Consider the following 22,088-nt stretch of genomic DNA (forward strand, 5'->3'; position numbering starts at 1 on the left):
GGGGTGGTGGTGCCCTGCCCGGCCGCGGGCTCCCCCAGTGCGGCCCTTCGATGGTACCTGGCCACGGGGGACGACATCTACGACGTGCCGCACATCCGGCACGTCCACGCCAACGGGACGCTGCAGCTCTACCCCTTCTCCCCCTCCGCCTTCAATAGCTTTATCCACGACAATGACTACTTCTGCACCGCGGAGAATGCTGCCGGCAAGATCCGGAGTCCCGACATCCGCGTCAAAGCAGGTAAAGGACCAGACACGGGCTCCCCTGCAGGGCGGGAATGGGGAGCCGGCAGCACCTGTCGTTTTGAGGATGTGTGTGTAACATGGAAGAAGGCAAGGCGGCCCATCATGGAAAATCATGCTGTTCTTTGGAATCTTAGCTCTGCCACTTCCTGTGTGTCCTTAGGTGGAGAATGCACCTTTCTGAGCGTCAGTTTCCTCGTCTGCAAAGCTGATGCCAGCACCCACCCTGTTCATCACTACGTGTGTTGGTCCAAGGAGATAGGGCCCATTTATATTAAGTAATGTGCTCATTTTAGTACTTGGTTCATGGAAAAATTCAGTGAGTTTCTTTAAAAAACACACAAACCCTTTATTGAAAGAGAGTATATAAAAGAACTGCACATGTTGTGAGTATATAGCTTGATGAATTTGCACAAATTTTAATATCCAGGTGAAGGTATCAGCATCTCAGAAGCCCCTTCATGCTTTTTACAGTCACTCCACCCTTAGGGGAAACCACAGTCCTGACTTCTAGCAAGACAGATGTTTGCCTGTACTTGTTTCTGTACTTTATCTAAATGGAGTCCTACAGCACATATGCCCTTGAATCTTTTGCTCACTGTTGTTTGTGGGGTTTAGCCCTACTGCTGTGTGAAGTTATATGTCATTCATTTGCATTGCTGTATAGTCTCGTTTGACTATACTGCACTTTATTTATCTATTCCACTGTTGATAGACATTTGAATATAAGGTATCTCATGAGAATAGGCATTTAGGTAAAATTCATGATGGAAAACTCTTAGCAGTGAAGCATTCTGGTCTTGGGAAGAGGTGATGGAAGCAAGGAAGTGAGGGCTTCTCAGCTGTTCTCTTTACAGAAACTAGAAAGTCTCATTTCTCTGGGTTAGGTCTGGAGGTGAGTGCGTGGCTTAGATGAGCTCCTCTTAACTAGGTTGTCATGATATGCTGGTGAGTCCCAATCTGTTATAAAGTGCCTCGAATAGTAATAAAGCATGGAAGTTTGGGGAATGATTTTCTTAGAAGAGCTTTTTGAGTGGGAGAGGATAGATAATGTTCCAGCCAGCTCTCTGCGATGGCTCCAAGGCTTGGGCGTGCCATCTTTCCTGGTGATTGTGTCGGGCAGAGGGGAGTGTGTTCCGGGGAAGTCTCCCCAGCCCGCGTGCCTAGCGTTGGATCCTGCGATAGCTCTGACTTCCTGTCCTGGCAAGGAGTCAGGCCCTCAAGGAAAGTTGTGTTGTGCTTTGGAATCTTAGCTTTGCCACTTACCTTAGGCAGAGGACACACGTTTCTGAGCCTCAGTTTCCTCATCTGCAAAGCAGATGTCAGCACCTACTTCATTCATCACTCCGTGTGACGGTTCAGCGAGATAGCGCTCTGTTGAATTAAGATCCTTCCGCCTCAGGAGAGCCTCTCACACGTAGAAGGTTCCAAGCAGCTGGGAATGGGTGTGTGTAGGGGTGATGTGGGGTGGGAGTTCTTAATTAAAGAGCTGGTCTTCATCCACTGGTTTGGTTGGGGGAGGGGGGTGTGAGAGTGTAAGCTCTGAGGACCTACTTAGATATCTCCTCTGGGGCTCCCCGTGGATCCTCTTTTCAGGAACAGCACTAACCCCCTAACATGACACCAGGTGCTGGACTGGGAGCCCCGAGGCCGGGATTTGGAGCCCAGTTCTGGCCTCCACAGCCTGGAGGATTGAGCTAACGGCAAGCCATGTTCTGTCTCCTAATACCTGCCTGTTATTGGGTTAGGATATAGTTTTCACAATAATCCTGTCTGGTGTGTCTTACAAGGGAGGGAACTAAGTCAAATAAAGTTTAAGTCACTTGCCCGCAGGGCACCTGTAGCCAGTTAATGACAGAGGCATGGCTCTAATGACCAGCTGCATTGCTGTAGTGCTTTCCACGTGCCAGGCCTTCTCCATTCTGCTGTTATTGTTTCCTTTTACGCATGAGGAAACCGAGGCTCTGGAAGGTTCACGAGCTCTTATCCAGGGTTACACTGCTGCTCAGAGGAGGACACAGGGCCGAGCTCTTATCCAGGGTTACACTGCTGCTCAGAGGAGGACACAGGGCCTGCTTGTTTGATGCTCCTAACCATGGGTCTCTGCAGGCTCTCGAGGACTGTCTCCGCGGTGTGCACCCAGACCCCAGCCCTTCCCACCCTCCCCTCTGCTTCCCTCCCCTTAGCCTCCTCTCTGCTCTCCCCGCATCTGCAGGCAGTGCGATGTCCAGCCCACGAAAGGGTGGACCACGGCCCCACAGAGTTGGGAGTGCCTCCTTCCATGCCTCCGTCCTCCACCTCAACTGTGTCTCTTCCCATCACAGCCACAACACAGGGAGGGAAAGAATAAAGACCTGGGGAGGGACGGGCAGGGCTGGCCTGATGGGAAACACAGCCAATTAAGAAGCTTTTGATGAAGCCAGAGGGACTGCAGGTGCACAGCCGGAGGGGCTGCAGGGCCCTGAGCATTGCCCTGGCAACCATGGCAGGGAGAGCAGGAGGGCACACAGCCCAGGTGCCTGCAGAGGGACAAGGTCGGGAAGCAGCGGGGCTCTGGCTGCACCAGCTCTGCTTGGCAGAGAAGAGGTGGAAAGACAGAGAGGGCCTCGGGGAAAGGCCAAGTGGAGGAGGACCAGAGAGAGGCAGAAGCAGGCCCCTCGGCCCTACCCCTAAGGTTGGTCCAGCCCACCCATGGGACCTGATACGTAGAGCACCTGCAGGTAACAGCGCCCCAGAAACCAGCCCTGGGACCGACCGAGGCAGGAGACCTCCACTGCACACTGTGGGGGAAGGGACCTGCTGAAGCTGGGGGCAAGACTGGGGTCAGGCTGTAGGTGGTGTCAGGAGGTGGGAGAAACCAGCAAGGATGCTTTGTTTTGTAGAATCTTGGAAATCACCCATGTCTCTGGGGTTCCGTGTTATCAGAGATCATCACTGTGTCAAGTATTCTCTCCCATTGTTCTTATAAACCACCGAGCCCGGCAGAAAGTTCTGTATGTCAACTACCTTTTCCCAGGCTGCCTTTCACTTTGAAGTGGCACAAAAATCTGTTTTTAGATCACGTGTCACAGTTTTTCTTTTGGCAAATGATGGTCATTGTGCCCCAAACTCTTACCACCCTGGGCCCAGGAATCGTGTAGGAAATCAAGCGAGGTTTAATTAGAGGGATTCCGGCACTTTTGCTTAGAAACCACACATGCCCTTGTTGAATACAACCCCATTGCAGGGCATAGGTGCCGCCCTCCAGGCCCTTACAATCTAATGCAGTTTGTTAAAACTCACCAAAATTGGAAAGGCTAGAAGTTGGGTTTACGGTCCTGTAGAGGGAGGCTGGGTATTTCTGCAGGAGAGTGGGTGTCTGGTGGAGTGGGAAGGAGGTTGCTGGAGAAGGCAGGAATAAGACTCTGGCAGGAACTTCCGGGCGGGGCAAGTGGGAGGTGGGAGAAGAGGTGAAGGAAGTGTGGCCTGGGGTGCTGAGAGGTGGCTAACTCAGGCCCCCACACCGTGTCCTAGTCAAGCCTGTGACACCCTCTTCTTTCCGCCCCGCAACCTGTCTGCAGTTTTCAGGGAACCCTACACCGTTCGGGTGGAGGATCAAAGGTCGATGCGTGGAAGCGTGGCCGTCTTCAAGTGCCTCATCCCCTCTTCAGTGCAGGAATACGTTAGCGTTGTGTCCTGGGAGAAAGACACAGTCGCCATCATCCCAGGTAAGAGAGGACCGCGGGGCCTCATAGGCCCGGATGCTGGGGGGTGGGGGGGCGGAGAATCAGAGGTACTGAGCTGGTGGCTGAGCTCACCCAGCTCTTGAGGGTGGTCCTGGCAAGTGGTTTTTCATTGTTCTGGTGATGCTTTGGCAAAAAAGCGTCTTTGGTCTCGGCTTGGCGCGTCTCCGTGTGGGTGGTGAAAACCCACGTGGCAGCAGCCTCTGCGGCGTGTGTGAAGGTCCCGTCAGACACAGGGTGGTCGTGCTGCCCCGAAGGAGCGGGGTCACTGTCTTTCCTGGCCACCAGCTATTTGATTTGCCCTTGGCCTTAGAGATGGGAGGCAAGGCTGGAAGGACCTTATCTGTGAAAGACTGTGGGGAGAGGAGCGATAAGAGGCCGGTGTGTGGTCCGTGTTCCTGGGATTCTCGGAGGACCAGACTTGAGTGAGCATGCGCGTGGGACTTTTATTTCATGAGCTGCCTAGACGCTCCATCAGAATTCTAGCCGGCCTCACGCTGGAGGTGCCAGGTGTTGCAAAAAGAGGTTGAGACCATGCTGTAGGGTCACCTTGTTAGAGCTGCCGTGATTGCAGGCACTCCATTGCTGGTTCCTATGCAGGGCTGTCCCTTCAACAGGAAAACAGGTCTGGAAATCTCAAGAGAGGACCTCAGATCCTCAAAATACCTCCAGGCCTCCAGTTACAAAACCGTGGGGTTTTCCCATCACTCCAGCATTTCTCCCTGCATCCCTGCCCATTGCAGCAGCCCTGACGCTTTTTCTTCCTCCATCAAGGACCTTGGTTTTCCTTTCTGTAAAATGGAAGCACTTGACCAGATGCTCCCTGAGTGCCCCCCAGCATCGATGGCCCATTGCTGGGCATATGAAATGGTTCTAGTTGCTCAAGGTCTTCAGGTTAGTTGGAGAAGACAGACTTCTATGCATGAAACCTATAAAGTTGGGATTCTTAATCCTGCTACACAATTGAACCCCTGGGGAGCTCTTTGAAAAACACCAGTGCTTGGGCCCAACCCCAAATCAGCATCTTTAACAGTAGAACCTGGGCACTAGCTGTTTTAAATCTCCTTGAGTGGTTGCAAGGTAGAGCTCTAGGAGACGAACCGATGCTTCAGCACCTTGACAGCCAACGTGGCAGGATACTCTTTTTGAGACATTAATTTGTGTTTTGCTCTTGGAACTTTTTCCTTCTCTCAGTCCCAAGCCGATGGCCAGGCCATTATATCTCCTGGTCTCAGAGCTTGTAGTTGGACAGGAATCAGAAGCTACTTGAAGACAGCTGCTCTTCCTGCCTTTTGTGAGCAAACAGGAAAGGTTAGGATGGGTGTTCTGCCCGGGGAGGAGAGCCTCTGAGGGTGGTGCACAGACAGGAGACCATCGGATGCCAGAGGCAGGGTATTGCTGTAGGCAGCTCAGGGGGTATGGCGGGAGGAAGCGGTCGGACCTCAGCGGGGTGGCTGTGTGTGGCTCTCTGGGGTCTGGGACTGAGGCCTGGGTTCTTGTGTCCAAATGAGGCATGAGGTGCACAGCCCAACACCCAGAGTGATCACGCAGGCAGGGACAACGGGCTGGTGAGGACCAGAGAGACCCTGGACCTTGGCACGTCCCTGGGGAATGCGCCAACAATGATGGGGACTGAATGTCCTGTCTCTCCAACAGAGTCACATGGAAGGTGATGTAAAGAACATAAAGACATGTGATATTTCTTATACACCTGAGTTTATGGACCAAGAGTTATACTCATTAAAATAATAATAATAAATTTTTGAGTGTTTCCCCTATGCCAGGCACTGGGCTAAGAAACTTTCATATGTGACCTCATTTTATCCTCACAAAAAAGTCCATAAGTGTGTTTTTTTCCTCTTCCACTTTACTGAAGAGGAAACTGAGGCTCAAAAAAGTAAAGGGACTTCTGGGTCACACATGTTATCACACAGAGGGCAGGACTGGACCCAGGTCTGTTCTTTCTGCCTATGTCCTGAACTCCCGCACAGGACCACCTCCCAGGACCTGCACAAATGTATCCTATGAAGTGTCACTCTGAGTACAAGGGAGGCTGTGTGCTCCAGGCAAGGAGAGCCTTGGCCTCAGGAAAGCGAAAAAGTCAATGCTAGTTTGTAGGGAAGAACTAAGTCAAGTGTAGTGATTACGAGCCCCGAATCTAGGATCAGACTGCCTGGGCTTGAAGCTCACTCCTCTGGGCAAGTCTTTTACCTCCTTGGTGCCTCAGTTTCCCCAGTGATAATAAAATAGGGGTAATGATTGACCTACTTCATTGGGTTCAAGTAAAAATGAAACGAGGGCTTCCCTGGTGGCACAGTGGTTGAGAGTCCGCCTGCTGATGCAGGGGACACGGGTTCGTGCCCCGGGCCAGGAAGATCCCACATGCCGCGGAGCGACTGGGCCTGTGAGCCATGGCCGCTGAGCCTGCGCGTCCGGAGCCTGTGCTCCGCAACGGGAGAGGCCCAACAGTGAGAGGCCCGTGTACCGCAAAAAAAAAAAAAAAAAAGAAACGAGTTCATGTATGTCAAATGTTTCAAACACTGCCTGCCACGCACTGAGGATGGGCTGGAGCTGTGATGATGATTCTTGGGGGCATGAGAGCGTTCTCCTCTCTGTATTGCCGATTCCTGTTTAGGTGTACATATTTCTGTGTAACAGAGTCTGTGTCCCCCACTAGACTGAGTTTCCCAAGGGTGGCACCTGGGTTGTTTTAGGGCGCACATCCCTAGGCTCCTGACGCGCCGCCTTGCACCCCCAGGACAAATGCTCACCAAGTGTTCAGTGGGTGCATGATAGATGATCAGGAGAGTTCTGAAAGAATACGGGAGGCATTGGGATAAGGCTGGGTGCAGTGGGCCTGGGGTAGTTAGAAGCTCAGCTCAGACAGGAGAGATGAAGATTAACCTGGCTCCTGTGTGGAGGCACTGAGCTTCAGACTCACTGTAGTTGGTGCTTGTAGTTGGTGCTTCTGGGCTGTCTTTGATGTCAAGCCCGGGCTGGTGGCTCCAAAGGACATAATTATCAGGGAAGTGGGCTGGACGCTAGTCTGCAGGGCTCTGTTACACGTTGCCTGTAGAACCTCCTCCTTTCCTTTAGCCTTGGAGAATTTTCCTCCCCTGCCCAGTCCTCCAGCCCCATCCAAAATCATTCTAGATCCCTCTACAGCTACGTTTTAGATCCAGGGATGGACTTTCTAGAGCACGTGAGTCCAACGAACACCCTCCCGGAGGAATTCATGAGAACCAGAGGGAGTGGAGTTTTGCATCCTCCGTGCTCTAAAGATGAAGGGCCAGAACTTGGGTCCCCCTGCTCCAGGCTTTAATGTTGGAAGATGCAAATCGTTTATTGATTTTTTTCATAAAAATAGGATTCTCTGCTCTCCATACCACACTGCCCCGTGTGTGTGTGTGCGTGTGTGTGTGTGCGCGTGTGTGTGTGCGCGTGTGTGTTTTGGCTGGGATGTTGGATGGCAGCTTCTCACGGTGGGGGGAGATTTAATGCTGAGGCCACCTTGAGGTTCAGGAAGCACTTAGGAGCCTGAGTGACTGCCCTCTGACTCCTCAGGGGCAGCTTCTGGAGCGGGGAAGACAGTGTTGACTTTGATCTCTGGGCCGGCTGGGCTCAGATCCTCCACCAACCACGGGGCCAGCGGGAGCAGGTGCGAGAGAGCGGGAGGACGAACGGAGGCTGACGCGGGCCAATCAGGGCCCGGGAGACACCTCTTTGGGGAGGGTGGGTGCCCTGGGAGGAGGGGCCCAACGGGGTGACTGCAGGCCCCTGGGAATGGTCTGCCTCTCTGAGGGGGTGTGGAAGGACTTAGAGGCTCGGGGCCTAAGCAAGCTCGGTGAGTTGGGTATTGGCTTACGGGTTGGCCTTCGCAGCTGTCCACACTGGGAGGGCAGGCAAGCCTCCCGGAGCCTCCGCTGAAACTCTGAGCCGCTTTTGGGCTGTGCTTTTCGCACAGGCTGGACAGACAGCCCAAAGTGCTACCTTTCTCAGAGCCACCTACTGCCTGCCCCCCAAGCTGATCAACTTCCTCCCGTCAGGCTATTCAGAGATGTGTGTGTGAAAGCACAGAGCCTCTCACCTATGAGCTGACAGACCCCTACCCCTTACTTCTCTCCCAGGAGACCTGGTCTGGAGGGAAACTGGCTCTCCAGAGCGGGCGGGATGGGGGGTAATAGGGCAAAGGGCTGTGCATAGACATAAATTTAAACTAAGGCCTCCAGTGAAGCCGGGATGTGGTTTAATTTCCCATCTGCATGATCACCATTACAGTGCATGTTATTGGATATAAAGGTAAATCCGGCCCTGTTCCTAATAGCTTTTAATTTCCACCAGACCTGATTGTATTGGTGCAGGCTCCTTGTGGGAATTTCCCAGCATGCTCTTCCCCAGCATCCTGACTGGCTGTCTGGGCCCCAGTGGGGAGTTTTGGACACTGCTCAGATGCGGGCCAGATGTATCTACCGGTGCTGTGGAAGGCAAGCCTGGAGCAGCTCCCTCGTCTAAGTGGATGGGGCTCTGGACTGCTGGGTTGTTATCTTGCCTTTGCCAGGTTGGGAGTGCACTGGGGACACTCTGTGTTGGGGAGGGGAGAAGCAGGAGCAAGGAGAAACTGGCCAGAGGGGTCTTTTCAGAAAAGTGGGCAGTGCTCCCGGACCATAGGTGGGAAGGCAGTGAGCCCGCCACCCATCACCCACATCGCGCTAATTGTCCCCAGGGTTCCAAATTGTTCATGGGTCTTCGTACCTCTTTGCATTTGGTCTTGCATCTCCTCTGCCTGGTCTGCACTGATCCCCTCTTTTCCTTATTGATACTGTACTCATCTTTTGTCCTTTAAACTTGGTTCACGTGTGTCCCCTTCCACGAAGTTTTACATAAGCCTGCAGCAGATCTATCAGTCCTCTGGTTCCATTCCTGGAGCACTTCCTTCACTGTGTCTCACGTTAGAGGCTGTTGTTTCTGTCTGTCTGCTGCAGGAGGGTGTACAACTCCATCTTTTGCATCTCTTTATCCCCAGGGCCCTCATAGCATCTGTTATAATAATAATAACAAGATTAATAATAATATTTATCATGCACTAAGACTTCTTTTGTGTGAGGCATTGTACATATATTATCTCTAATCCTCACAATAGCCCTTTAAGATAGTTTTTTGTTTGTTTGTTTTTCCAGTTTTTATAAATGAAGACAGGGAGGCCCAGGGAGGTTAAGCAAATTAGCCAAGACCACACAGCTCATCAGTGGCTTGGGTTTGAGCTGGGGTCCTCCGGCTTCCACTATTCCCCACTGCCTCTCCAGAGCAGGCTTCTTATTAGCAACGGACTGTTCCAACATCGGAGGAGGGCGTGTCCCTGTCTCCTGCACTTGCTTGGGGACAGAAACGTGTCTCCAGCCCTTGCCCTGGCCTCTGGCTCTGTGTGCCGTGACCAGAGGCTTTGGCTTTTCGGAAGGTCAGCAGCTCTCCAGCTGAAAGATCAGTGGACGCTCATTCTAACAAGGAGGTTTTCTTGGGCCCAGTGGGAGACACCAAAGTGGTCTGATCTGGGAATTTAGGATTCCGTTCATGTTGTCAGCTCTGACGGGCAAGGATGATAATTCCAGCACAGTAAGCAATCAGATATTATCTTGGTTTGCTTTGGAACGAGGGTCAACGTATTAATTGCATTTTGCTCCAGCTGATATTAAAGCTACTTTGATCCCATGAGTCTCCACCAACTTGGACAGGGGATGGCACAGATGAGAGAGAGCCCAGGTGGTGCTCGGAAACCAGTTGGACACACGTAGGCTACAGATGAATGGAGTCACTGATTGTCAGAACTAGAAGGGCCTTGGAGGTCACGTGGTCCAGCCTCTTCATTTACTGATAAAGAAAGTCAGGCCCAGACCAATGCCCTCTTATGCCCCTTCCCCCTTCTCTCCTGCTCATTCTCAGGGCACAGTATCTGAACTACTCATAGGGTGCTCTTTTTTTTTTTCTTTTTTTACTACTGGACGTCTTTCCTTCTTTGTTTAAAACCTTCCCATCTTTTAAAGTCTGGTTCATATACCCCCTTTCTTCCCCCCATGATGTCTTTCCCAATTTCTGCTAAGAATGGATTTAAAAATCACCCAGATTAACCTCCTTCCAGGGGATCCTTTTCTGAGCTCCCTCCAAAATTTATCAGTTCCTTGCTGAAGACACTAATCATATTTTGTCCTGTAATATTGTGAAATCTGTGTTATTCCCACTATGAGAATGTCTAATCATCAAGAGCAGGAACTGTATTTCATTCAGACCCCTTTCCCCTCCAGTGCTCAGAAAAGATGATTCATGATGGTGATGAAATGACAGTCTCTTTTCCCCCTGCTGGACTGCCCTGTGGCAGGCAGGAAGGAAGACTGCCTAAGGTCACGTGGAAAATTGGTGGCATTGCGAGATCTAGACTTGGTGGTCCTTGGTCTCCATTACACCGAGCTGTTTCAGAGCTACATTGACACAGACCACTTCTGTGGGGTCCTCCTGTGACACTTTGTAGTTTAGATGCAAAAGTGGGGATCTCAGCTCTTGACTACTTAGGGGCATGGAGAAAATGGGCTGGGATGGTCAGTATGCTAATATGAAATAAATGATGTGCTCAAGGCAATTTAACAGATAGGTGCTAGGCAGAGTCTCATGCCTTGCAGAGGAATTAAACTTGACTATGACATGTTTCTTCCCTTCAGCAGCTCCTATCTAGGGGCTATATAGTATCTTCCCAAGAAGAGATACCCAGGAGGCTGGGGTTCTTTCTGATGATGGCAGCCCAGCAAGGCTCAGGAAGGGGAGGGGGGGCCTTGGAGCAGAAATAGCACGTTGGGTGAGGTAACAGCACGGGGAAAGGCAAGCAGGGAAGGGGAGGATGGAGTGACCTGGCTGGAGGGTAAGTAGAAGTGATGAGAGAGAAGTCTGGAAAGGATGCCAGGATATTTGATTCATAAAGGTTCTATCTAGTTCTAGAAAAAAAAGAAGAGGCAACCTTCTTGGCTCCTCACAGGAACCCCCATTCCCTTCCGCATTTTACAGATGAGAAAACCGACGACACAGTGAGGTTCAAGGGCTTGCCCATTTAGAAGAAAAGTCAAAAAAAAGAGCAGATAAATACATAATAAGACATACATGTATGCAGGGCCCTGTGACAGGCACCTGGATGTCATCCCATTGAATTCTTCTCAACCCTGTGAGGGGGGCGTGCTACCCCCATCCTTAGGTGTAAAGAAGTGACATTCATGGGGCTTCCCTGGTGGCGCAGTGGTTGAGAGTCCGCCTGCCAATGCAGGGGACACGGGTTCGTGCCTCAGTCTGGGAGGATTCCCACATGCCGCGGAGCGACTGGGCCCGTGAGCCATGGCCGCTGAGCCTGCGCATCGGGAGCCTGTGCTCCGCAATGGGAGAGGCCACAACAGTGAGAGGCCCGCGTACCGCAAAAAAAAAAAAAAAAAAAAAAAAAGAAGTGAGATTCAGGGAGGCCAAGCAATTTGCTCCAGGGCACACAGCTTCTCAGTGGCAGAGCCTGTGCTTGGACACAGAGCTTCTGTCCCTAAAACCCAAGCTCTTTCTTTGTAAAGTACTTTAGTGACTCCGGCATGAGGGCGGTCCCAGGTACTCATGACAACTACTATTTCTCTCATCAAGGCAGTTGTAGAGAGGAAAAGGCAGCTGGCCCTTAACGTTGCTGGTAGTATTTGCTTATTGTTTGATTTGATGGGGAAGGGAGCCTCATCTTGAGGGCAGAGAGAAAAATCCCACCTTCTGATGCCTTAACACGTGCTTTGCAGGTTAGAGATTACAAGGAAGTGTTCAGAAGCAGCAAAGGAATTCTCTCCTAAGTCAGATGGCCTAAATTGAAATGATAATCATAGTGATAATAATAGTAAGAAAATAAGTGATCAGTTATTGAGCTCTTATGTGGTAAGTGCTTTTCACAAGTCATTTCATTTCATCTTCATAAGTGCGCTACGTACTAGGTGGTATTATTATCTCCATTTTGCAGAAGAGGAGCCTGAGGCAGAGAAGCTGGTCACCTGCCCAAGGCCATGTGGTGTGGCAGGATCTGAGCCCAGGGCGGTTTGATTTCAGCTCTTAGAGGTGACCTGGGCCACCTCGCAGCTGTGCCCTGATGCCTGTGTCATCTTTCACTTATATAGTGCTTTCCGGTTTATAAAGCAGGTTCACAGGCAGCATCTTACTGAACCCTTCCAACCCCATCTGAGGGTGACACATCCTTAACTTCACTTAATAGGCAGGGAAACCAAGGCTTGGGGGAGCTGAAGGGCCCTCCCAAGTTTACACAGCCAGGGAGGTGGGTACCAGATCTCCGGTTTGATGCTTGCATCCAGGAGCTCTTGAGGCCCCACCTGGAGCACGTGCCCACAGCTCCTCAGCACCCCTGCCAGTCTCCCGGTGGGCGGGCTGCTTTGCATCCGCTTGCCAGTTGGTTGGTTCCAGAGCTCTCAGCCGCGGCTCCTCAGTCAAGCAGAAATGTCTGTGTTCGCAGGTGCCTCTGGAGGCGTATGTATGTGTCATGTTTTGCTTTTCCATTTAGTTCATGGCAGGTGATGCATTTCCCGAGCACCCACTGGGTGAATTTCAGGAGATTTAAGACAATTGCCGGCGAACGCTCTGCCCTGGGATCCCACTGTGGCAGTGGACACGGAACAAGCGGCATTGTTTCGTAAAGTTGGCACCTCTGTAAGTTACTCTGATATCAGAGCAGAATTCTTTATAGAAGGTTATCCTACACATAAATCATCATTAGACTACCTCATTTTTGTTTAATGCCTACCTAACTGTGCTGTAGTCTAAAAATGTGTGTTTAGTGAAGTCAAGGGTTGCAGGGAAATTATAGGGTTTTCAAAAACCCATTTGCTTTGCTGGTGCTCACATCAGAATCAATCTTGCCTTTAGTTCTCAGTCTCATTACAAACATGCAGTATTGCTCGCCGGATTCTGGCATTTAATGTAGGGTAGCGTTTATTCAGAAGAAGCCAACGGTGCTTACAGAGTGGGAGAGCTATGTATAGACGCCACTTCCTGCCAAGCCTATGATTTTGAACCCTGTTGCGTATCAGTGAGACTTCGCCACAAAAGCTGGAACCATGTGGGACCCGGCAGAGCAGAGGCCAGAGCTGGATGGCGGTCGTGTTGGGAGGGGAGCTGTTATTCATCACGCCACAAGCCTCACTGTGCCAGCACGTAGTAGGTGCTCAGACAATGATTGTTGAGTACCTGGAGGAATGTTTAACCAGGAAGGGGACTGACCCTTGGATTAGGTTGTAAATGAGATGGATTTAAATGAAGGGAAGGATGTGGTTCTGCGGCTGCTAGAATAAAGTCTTCATTTGCTCCTGCGACGCCCCAAAACAGCAGGACCTACCTGCAGCCCCTTTTTGGTGGAGGGAAGCTGTGTAGCAAAGCTGAAAGGGTGTGGGCTCTGGCCTCAGAGATACTTGGGCTCAAATCCCGTCTTCCTCCTTCCTTGCCATGTGACCTTAGTTAAGTCCCTTAACCTCTCTGAGCTTCAGTTTCCTCACATGAGAGGAATAGAAATGATGTACTTTTTCTCTACAGGGAAAATGTTTTTTATGCATAGTTTATATTTTTCTATATAGATCTGCTTTCTACATATAGATCCTTTCTCTATCTGTAGGTTTTCAATTTTTCCTAGTTCTGAGCAGACACATGATTAACTGCCCAGGATTAGTCATCTTCTTCTTGAGACCTGGAAGGTCTCTCTGTGAGGAGTGAGATTCCAGGGGTGGGCATCCAGGAGTGAGCCTCCAAGTGTGGGCATCCAGGGGTGAGTATATAGGAGTGAGCGTCCAGGGTGAGCATCTAGGGGTGAACGTCATGGAGTGAGTGTATAGGAGTGAGCATGCAGGTGTGAGTATATAGGGGGCGAGCATCCAGGATAAATATACAGGGGAATGGGCTTGGCTCTCATTACCCTGGAGGTCACTTGGCCTTCAGGGTGAAGGGCACAGGTTAGGAAAGCTAGGAGACAGCTGTCATACTGGGTCAGAGGCAGGGTAAGTCCTTCGTGTTACCCTGCATGGCTGAAGCCCATTCCCTAACATTATAATCTTGGTTTTTGTAGTCTACCTGTCATCTTGCTGTGTGCAGAATTCTCAGGAGTTTAGGCATATGTCTTTCGGGGCTGCCGAGCCTGCCTTTTGCAGTGGAATGCAAAGCCAGTTGGAACTAGGAACAGCCCTCTGTCTTCCGGTACAGAGGGCAGTGGGGCTCAGAGGCTTCCTGGAAACTGGGAGTGTTTTCCTCTCACACATGGAGACCCCCACGCCCCGCTCCATTTCAAGGTCAGAGCATATCTTTAGGGACCTGGAATCTGCCAGAATCTGGACCGTCAGCTGGGAAGCAGACGACAGAGTGGGAGACAGAAGCCTATGACAGTGAGTGGCATTGGGCAGCCAGGCATCGGGTGACCTTTGTCCTCTGTGTGGTGGTCCGGTGGGCTCTTGGACTGCCCTTCAGAATGGGACACAGAAAAGGAAAGGGCTTGTATCTAGAATATTCCAGAGCCTGCTGTTCCTGACATAGGCTGAGGCAAGCAGTTGTGGGAAGCCCAATGGGTTGCAGGAAGAAACACAAACTCCATGAGGCTGTTCCTGGCAATGCCATGTCTTAGGTTGGCTTCATCCCCTGAATCTCTCTAGATGGCTGTGTTGGCATAAGCAACAGTCAGTTGGTTGAATTTTCAGTTCATTATTTAATCTAGCAAATGTTTTTTGAGCACTTCCTGTGTGCAAGATGCTGTGTTATTAGACAGTGATTCCCAAGGGTCTTTGCTTGAGGATCTCAAGGGATTTGGAGAAGTTCCTCTTCCCGCATTTTAATTATAACACATATGTGCGTATGTACATGAATAACATGCATGGTGTAACTTGTACATATTGACGACACAAACGTGTATACTCACCCTCACCCTTCTTTGCCTGTGGAGAGGGGTGAGAGATTCACCTAGAATCTAGACCCTCAGAGACACCCCAGAGTGGAGACCGGGGCAGACACCTTGGCCCTCTGTCCATGGGAAACAGCATAGCCACGGGAGCATCTAGGTCAGAAGTGTGTCTGGGTGAGTGTTCAGGTCTGGGCCTTTTCTCCTGAGCAGAGAGGACAACTTCTCGTTCCCTCTTCGTCTTCTGGGTCGGAATGTGGGTGGCCCACATGTTCTGAATTTCATGGACAGTTTTGGATGGATCACTATTTAGTGAGGCCAGTTCGGTTCAAAAAGGGTAAACAGAAGCACGGAGGATGTGGGGAACGATCTGCTTATCTTCAGGGGACTTGCTGTCTGACAGGTAGGATGAACTTGGGACACGGGTGATCCCAACATGAGGCAGAGTGTGATGAGGAAACACACAGCCTCTCGGGGCTCAGAGGCAGGAGCCCCGTCTTCTATGATGAGCGCAGACACCGTGTAAGGTGGCATTTCCCATGGGTCCTGGAGGATGGATGTTTGATAGGCGGGGCTCCTGCAGGGGAGACTGTTCTAGACCTGTCAGCTCACAGCTTTAGAACCACCTGGGGAGCTTTTTAAAAAAAACACCAATGACCCGACCCCACCCCAAACGATTAAGTAAGGATCCCTGGGGGAAGACCCGGGCATCTGTATTTGTGAAAGCCCCCTGGGTGCATCTGGTGAGCAACTGGGTTGCAGAACCCTGTTCTGCTTACAGGAGGCCACGGGGGTGAAATCTGGGAGCACTGAGAACAAAGGCTGCTTCTTGGGGGAGAAAAGCCAGGTCTGGCTGCAGCTCGGGATCCATCTAAGGGTGGGGTGTGGTTGAAGCTGCATTGAGGGCGTGTAATTGAAGGGCAGTGGGCAGCCGCTGAAGATTTTGAGTAAGGAGTGTTCTGGAAGGACTTTTGGGAGTTGGTCTTCAGTGATTAAGGATGCTCCCAGAAACATGGCGATCATCCCCGCTCAGCCTCCTGGAACCCAAGTCAACCCTTGGATTTCCTAAGAATGATTCCTGGGCCTCCTTCAGGCCGGTGGGCCGCAGGCAACCTCTGTCCTGCACCCCACACTCCCTCTTTTTCTCCTGTCTCCTCTCCAGGGGGCTGTCCCATAAGTCAGGGCACTGGCAAGGTGAACGCAGGAACTTGCCAGCGAGGCCTGTGGGAAGAAAGGCCCCGCAGCGTCACGCAGTTTAAGCAGTACAGGGATCTAAGGCAAGCTCGACAGTCTCTTTGTAATATTAGTGAGTAGATCTGTATTGTGCTTTTAGAGTTTACAGGACACTTTGACTCTTGTAACAATTCTGTGTGAAAAAGTTATCCCCATTTACAGATGGGCAAACAGAGGCTCAGAGAGGTTCAATGACCTTACTCTGCTGCCTCTCTAATTTCTCCTATTACTCTGCTGCCTCTCTAATTTCCCTTCTACTTGAGAGAAGAAAACCTTCGGAACAGAAGTAGGGAGCACTGCGGGCCAGCATTTATTCAGCCACGGGACTGACACTATGCCAGGCACTGTCACAGCTGTGACCTCATGTTTTAAAGACAGAATATCTTTTCTGTTTCCTCACGGTCTGTGGCCCATGAAGAATGGGAAAATACTTGGCTCCACCAGCAGTTAGATGGCTAGATAAATAAAACCACGAGACCACTATTCCAGGTCTATTTCAGGAGTGTACCTCATCAAGACCCTTTTGTGTTGTTTGATCTCATTTTATTCTTGTGACAGGTGGTGTCAGCCCTACTTTCAAATGAGGAAACTGAGGCTCAGAGAAGTACCTTTCTCTGGCCAGGTAGCAGAGTCAGAGTGGCAGGGGAAGTCATGCTGTGCAGAGTGCATTGACGCTGCACTGACTTGTTGTATGGAATTGGGGGAGGGGGAGGTAATAATAAAACACATAGCACCTGCCTTGCCACTATGGAGAACAGTATGAAGGTTCCTTAAAAAACTAAAAATAAAGATACCGTATGATCCAGCAATCCCACTCCTGTGCATGTATCCAGACAAAAGTCTAATTCAAAAAGGTAAATGTACCCCAGTGATCATAGCAGCCCTGGCCACAACATGGAAACAACCCAAATGCCCGTCAAGTGAGGACCGGCTTAAGACGAATGTGTGTGTATTACACACACACACACACACACACACACACACACACACACACACACACAAAATGGAATTACTCAGCCATAAAAAAAGATTGAAATAATGCCATTTGCAGCAACATGGATGGACCTAGATATTATCATATTAAATGGAGTAAGTCCAACAGAGAAAGACAAATATATCATTTTTATGTGGAATCTAAAAAATAATACAAATGAATCTATAAACAAAACAGAAATAGACTCACAGACATAGAAAACGCACTTAAGGTTACTGAAGGGAGGATAAATTGGGAGTTTGGGATTAACAGACACAAACTACTAAACATCAAATAGATAAGCAACAAGGCTCTACTGTATAACATAGGGAACAATATTCAGCATCTTGTAATAACCTATAATGGAAAATAATCTGAAAATATATATATAGATATAGAACTGAATCACTTTTCTGTACACTGGAAACTAATACAATATTGTAAATCAACTATACTTCAATTAAAAAAACCATATAGCGTCTGCCACATGCCAGACACTATTCAAATTGCGTTATACAAGCTAACTTGTTTAGTCCTCCCAATATCATGATAAGGTAGGTAGAATTATCACGCCATCCGCATTTTAAAGATGAAGGAAATGAGGAACATAGAGGTGAGGTAACTCACCTAAGGCCATGCAGCTAGTAAGAAGTAGAGTGGGGACTCCATTCCAAGCCATCAGGCACCAGAGCCCATGCTTCATCTCTTGACCATGCCATCTGGGTCTCCTGGTTTCCTGTTCTAGGCTGTTCCACTGGACTGGGTTAGGAGGAGGAAGGGAGAACAGAAAAGGCAGGCTTCAATCTGGGGGCTGGGTATGCAGATCCGAGGCGGCCTCATCTGGAGGGGGCGTGTCCAGGTGTGAGACCCCACTCTGGAGGCTGGGTGTCCAGGTGTGACCCCTTTGGGCATCATTCTGGTCTCTGCCTCTTCCCTCTCTCCTTTGGATCATTTGTCTAATAGTCACCAGCTCCCCCAGAGCCTGGTAAGGATCAGGCTAGAAAGGTGGAGAAGGGGCCTGGGGTTTCCTATTCCAGCTGTCTCGCAAAATGGTTTTATGCCCTTTCTCTGGATGTCAGTTTCCTCATATGTAAGTGAAAGGGCTGAAACGGATGATCCATCGACCCGTTCAGTTTAACAAATCCTCCTGAGCTCCACGTGCCCTCCATCATGCTGGACACGGGGGACACGGTGACAGGTCTGTGTCCTGCTGGGGAGACACACATGTTAAGAAAAGAGCTCCAGCAGGTATAATCCTTAAAGAAACTCTCGCACAGGTGCAAGACAGGAATTGTCATGGCAGCAGTGTTTGTGATAGCAAAAGAACAGAAACCAACATGGATACGTTAAATCTGTTACATTCCTACAATGAAATACTATACTGCAGAGGAAATGCATGAACCAGAGCTTTACAAATCAACCTGGACATGTCACTGAAACATGTTGCCTGGAAAAAGCACGTTGCTGAAGGATGCGTACATTACGGTACCATTTGCATAAAGTTTGAAAACATGCAGAACAGTATCCTGTGTTGTTTCTGGATACATACATATGTAGCAGAAGTATCAAAACATGCAAGAGAATGATAAACACCATATTTATGGTAGTGCTTACGTCTGAGGAAGGAGACAGTGGGCTCATGGAGGGCAATATAACTGTTTTCAGAATGTCTTATTTTTTTTTTAATGTTTCTTCTAAAACAGATCAGAAGAAAATACAGTCAAAGTAAACATGGATATTTTCATATTATTTTTTTCCCTTTTCTATAGGAATGCTATATTTCATTAGAAAAGTGCCCATATCCTTACCATATGCAAAATGCCAGGAGAGGGTGAGGGCGCAGGCTAGGTCCCTCTGTGACATTCTAGGGCTGGGGGACTGAGAGTGGAGAGAGGAGGTTGGAGGTGAAAGTAAGATTTGGGGGCTGATCCTCGGGGGGGTGGGCGTCTGTGGTCGTGGGGCCGGGGAGGGGCGAGTACACAGCGTGCATCTCAGCTATGCCCTAGTTCCTGCTGCCTCGGCCAGGGCCACCTTGGGCAAGCTTGGTGCTCAGCAGCTATTAAATAACAACAGTGAAAATAGTGTAAATAGAAGAGGAGGAGAGGTGTATCTGCCTCGGGATCCCACTGTCATCTGTTTCCCAGTTTAATGAGAGTCTGAAGACCCAGCATGAGGCCACTAAAAATTAAGAGTATGGGGAGTACTCATAGGGCTACGAGACCCCTTTGCTCTGTGATTTCCGAAGCTGGGAACCAAGGAGCATCCTGGCAGCCATCCACCTGTCCTGCCCTGAGGGGCAGTCAGTCAGTGTCAGAGCCCAGCTGGATAGGGACAGGTGACTGGGGGGTGGGGGGAGATGCCCAGATAACTACCTCCTTTGAGAAGTTTACTCCCAATTCCAGCTCAAATTACAAGAGGAGGCTGGGAGCCCAGGTCAGAGCCAACAGGGAAACCTGAGAGAGAAAAGTGATCTCCCGGTGCTCCTGCAGCCTGGAGAGCACAGGGTGTGCTGGGCGGAGGGTGGGCGGGCAAGGATCACCACATGCTGCCTTCTAGAACACCTAGTTCTATTCCAGTTTGCCCTGAAACACTGATTTCCCCTGTCCTGCTCTTCCTCTGTTTCCCCAACCCTCTTACATACCCAAGTTCCCAGGTGGTACATGAAGATGGTAAATTGGTTTTTCAGGGCTGGAGGGGGCCTTGAAAGCCATGGAACCCCGTCCCCTGCTTATTATATAGATGCCCTTTGTGACCTTGACTGGACCTGAGACCCAGGCCTCTAGAAGCATCCCGCTATAGGATGAGGGCGGCTGTCATCCTCGACAGGGTGGATTTGGGTTGAGACTCTCCAAGGTATGGAAGGATCGCCAGCGTTTTCAAAGAACACACTAGCGTGTGTATCAGGGTGTGTGCGCAGGCCAGAGTCTGTACCGTGTTTATCATAAGCAGACAGATAACAGACGTGTTCCTGAAAAGTGAGGTCTCAAATCTCATCTGAAAACGGATGAGCGCTCTGTTAGGTGATGAGTGCATCACCTTGAGGTGATGTTGGCAAGCATGGGAAGAGTTGGGCAGGCTTTGCTGATACAAAGAGACACCGGGACGGCCTTTTTGGGAAGCAATTTGGTAGTAGGTAGCTGAAGCCGTAAATGTCCATGTCCTTTGGGCTCTATCCTTAAAAAGTAACCAAAGATGGCAGTAAAGATTTCTGTTAGCTGCAATGTTATTTACAACAGTGGAAACACAATCCTACATATCCAGTAATAGGAGAATGATTAAGTAATTTATGATACAATAATAGAAATGAAATAGTCTAATACATTTTCAATTACTTGAAAAAAGATCATAATATGATGTTAAGCGGAAACTACATCATATACATATGGTAGGATCCCAATTGGCTAAAAAATACACACACACATTCACACATATATCATAGATGGATATCCTGACCTACTTGAAAGCTATTAGTGATTGCTATGGTTCTTTCTGGGTCGTGAGATTAGGAGTGATTTCTGTTTTTTCTTTTATAGTTTTCTACATTCTGTGAGTATGTTTTCAGGAGATTAAATATGAAGCGGTTTTGAAAAGCCATATTTAAGTGTAGGTACCTTGCAGAGTAGCTGCTGCTCTTGCTAATTTAGGAAGTTCCTCCTTTATGAAGTTCCTTCTTATGTTGGGCTAAAATCTGCTTTCCTGAAATTCATCCCTTAGGTCTTCACCCGATCCCCTGCCCAACCCCACCCCCCAAACTTCCACAGAATTACATAGTTTCCTTGTTTCTCTGTGGCACCCTCTGTAACTGAGGACAGCCACCATCCTCTCCTGCACCCCCCGCCCCTCCCAGTGTCCCATCCTCCTGTCTCACACAACCTGTTTCTGCAGCAGGCCCTTGTATGATCTCATCTCATCCTGGGTGCCACCTCTGGTCATACTCCAGTTTCTCAATGTCTTTCTCAAAACCCGGGCTCAGAGTGGATGCCCCGCACCACAGATGGTAGGAACAGAGGGTTCCATGACACCCTCGCCCCCTCCTTGGTTGGAACATGCTGTTTCCACCAGTGCAGCCTGGGATCTGCTTTCTCATCGTTCACCTCGTGGAGCTGGTGCTTCTGAGCTTCCTGGCTCTCAGTAGTCCTGGGCCCTTTACCTAAATCTCTCAACTTCCTCATTTCTAACATAAGAATATTATTCTATAACCCAGATATCCTATAGAATAGGATGGTCCCTGCCTCCTAAAAGCTATAAAAGTTGCTTCTAATTTTAATTCCACATCCTTGGGAAAGTCCCATGTCCTTCCCAAGATGTCTGCAAGTTTCAGGAAGGTTTATGGTCTCATAGCTCTCCCTGACTCCTGCTTCCCAACTCTTCCGAATCCTTGTTCTTCGCTCTGTGTTTCAGGGATGTTTATCTCTGTCCTGCTGCTGACCAAATGTGACCTCAACCTCCTTCCTGATTTTCACAGAAGTCCCACCCTCACATAGGCCCGCATGTATTTTGTAGAACTTCTGTGAGCTTTTGGGTGGCCGGGTGACAGGGACCACAGAAAGTCATCCCCAAGGGTCCATTGGGCACCTGCCATGTTGAGTGGTCTTCCTTCTGTGGTGCTGGGCTGCCAGTCCCATCTCTGAGAGGAGCCCAGAACCACCTTTCCCCTTTCAACTTCCCAAATTAACCTTCTAACAGGGAGGATTCAGAGGGTCACTGGGATCTTCCACACAGTTTCAGGGAGTGTGTTGACATGGACATATGTTAATACCTTTAATAGTGAGAAAACCTGTGAGGACTTGCTTCCTTCTCCTTCCCTCCTCTGATGCTTCACCAAAGAGCAGGGCACTCCTGCCCCCAGGACAAAGGGCCTTTCCCGCAGGGCGTAACAGAGACTCCAGACACACCAATGACTGTGGTTTCGGTGAGACGGGTACAGGTGTGACATCTCATCTTTATGATGGGTGGGCGACGGTCTGCGGCCAGGTGCTCC

The 22,088-nt window shown here is 49.8% G+C and overlaps 1 protein-coding gene across 1 annotated transcript in view; it reads left to right on the forward strand.

Annotated features, from left to right (window-relative positions):
- The first annotated feature begins 3,832 nt into the window (after nucleotides 1-3,832).
- DSCAML1 (DS cell adhesion molecule like 1) overlaps nucleotides 3,833-22,088 on the forward strand; it is a 323,356-nt gene continuing 305,100 nt past the window's right edge. Inside the window, exon 1 of the mRNA XM_060017885.1 lies at nucleotides 3,833-3,950. Within this exon, the coding sequence (XP_059873868.1) occupies nucleotides 3,848-3,950 (103 nt within the window). The 5' untranslated portion in view covers nucleotides 3,833-3,847. The remainder of the gene's footprint in view (nucleotides 3,951-22,088) is intronic.

Source organism: Delphinus delphis, chromosome 8 (assembly GCF_949987515.2).
Source record: "Delphinus delphis chromosome 8, mDelDel1.2, whole genome shotgun sequence".
Classification (NCBI taxonomy): domain Eukaryota; kingdom Metazoa; phylum Chordata; class Mammalia; order Artiodactyla; family Delphinidae; genus Delphinus; species Delphinus delphis.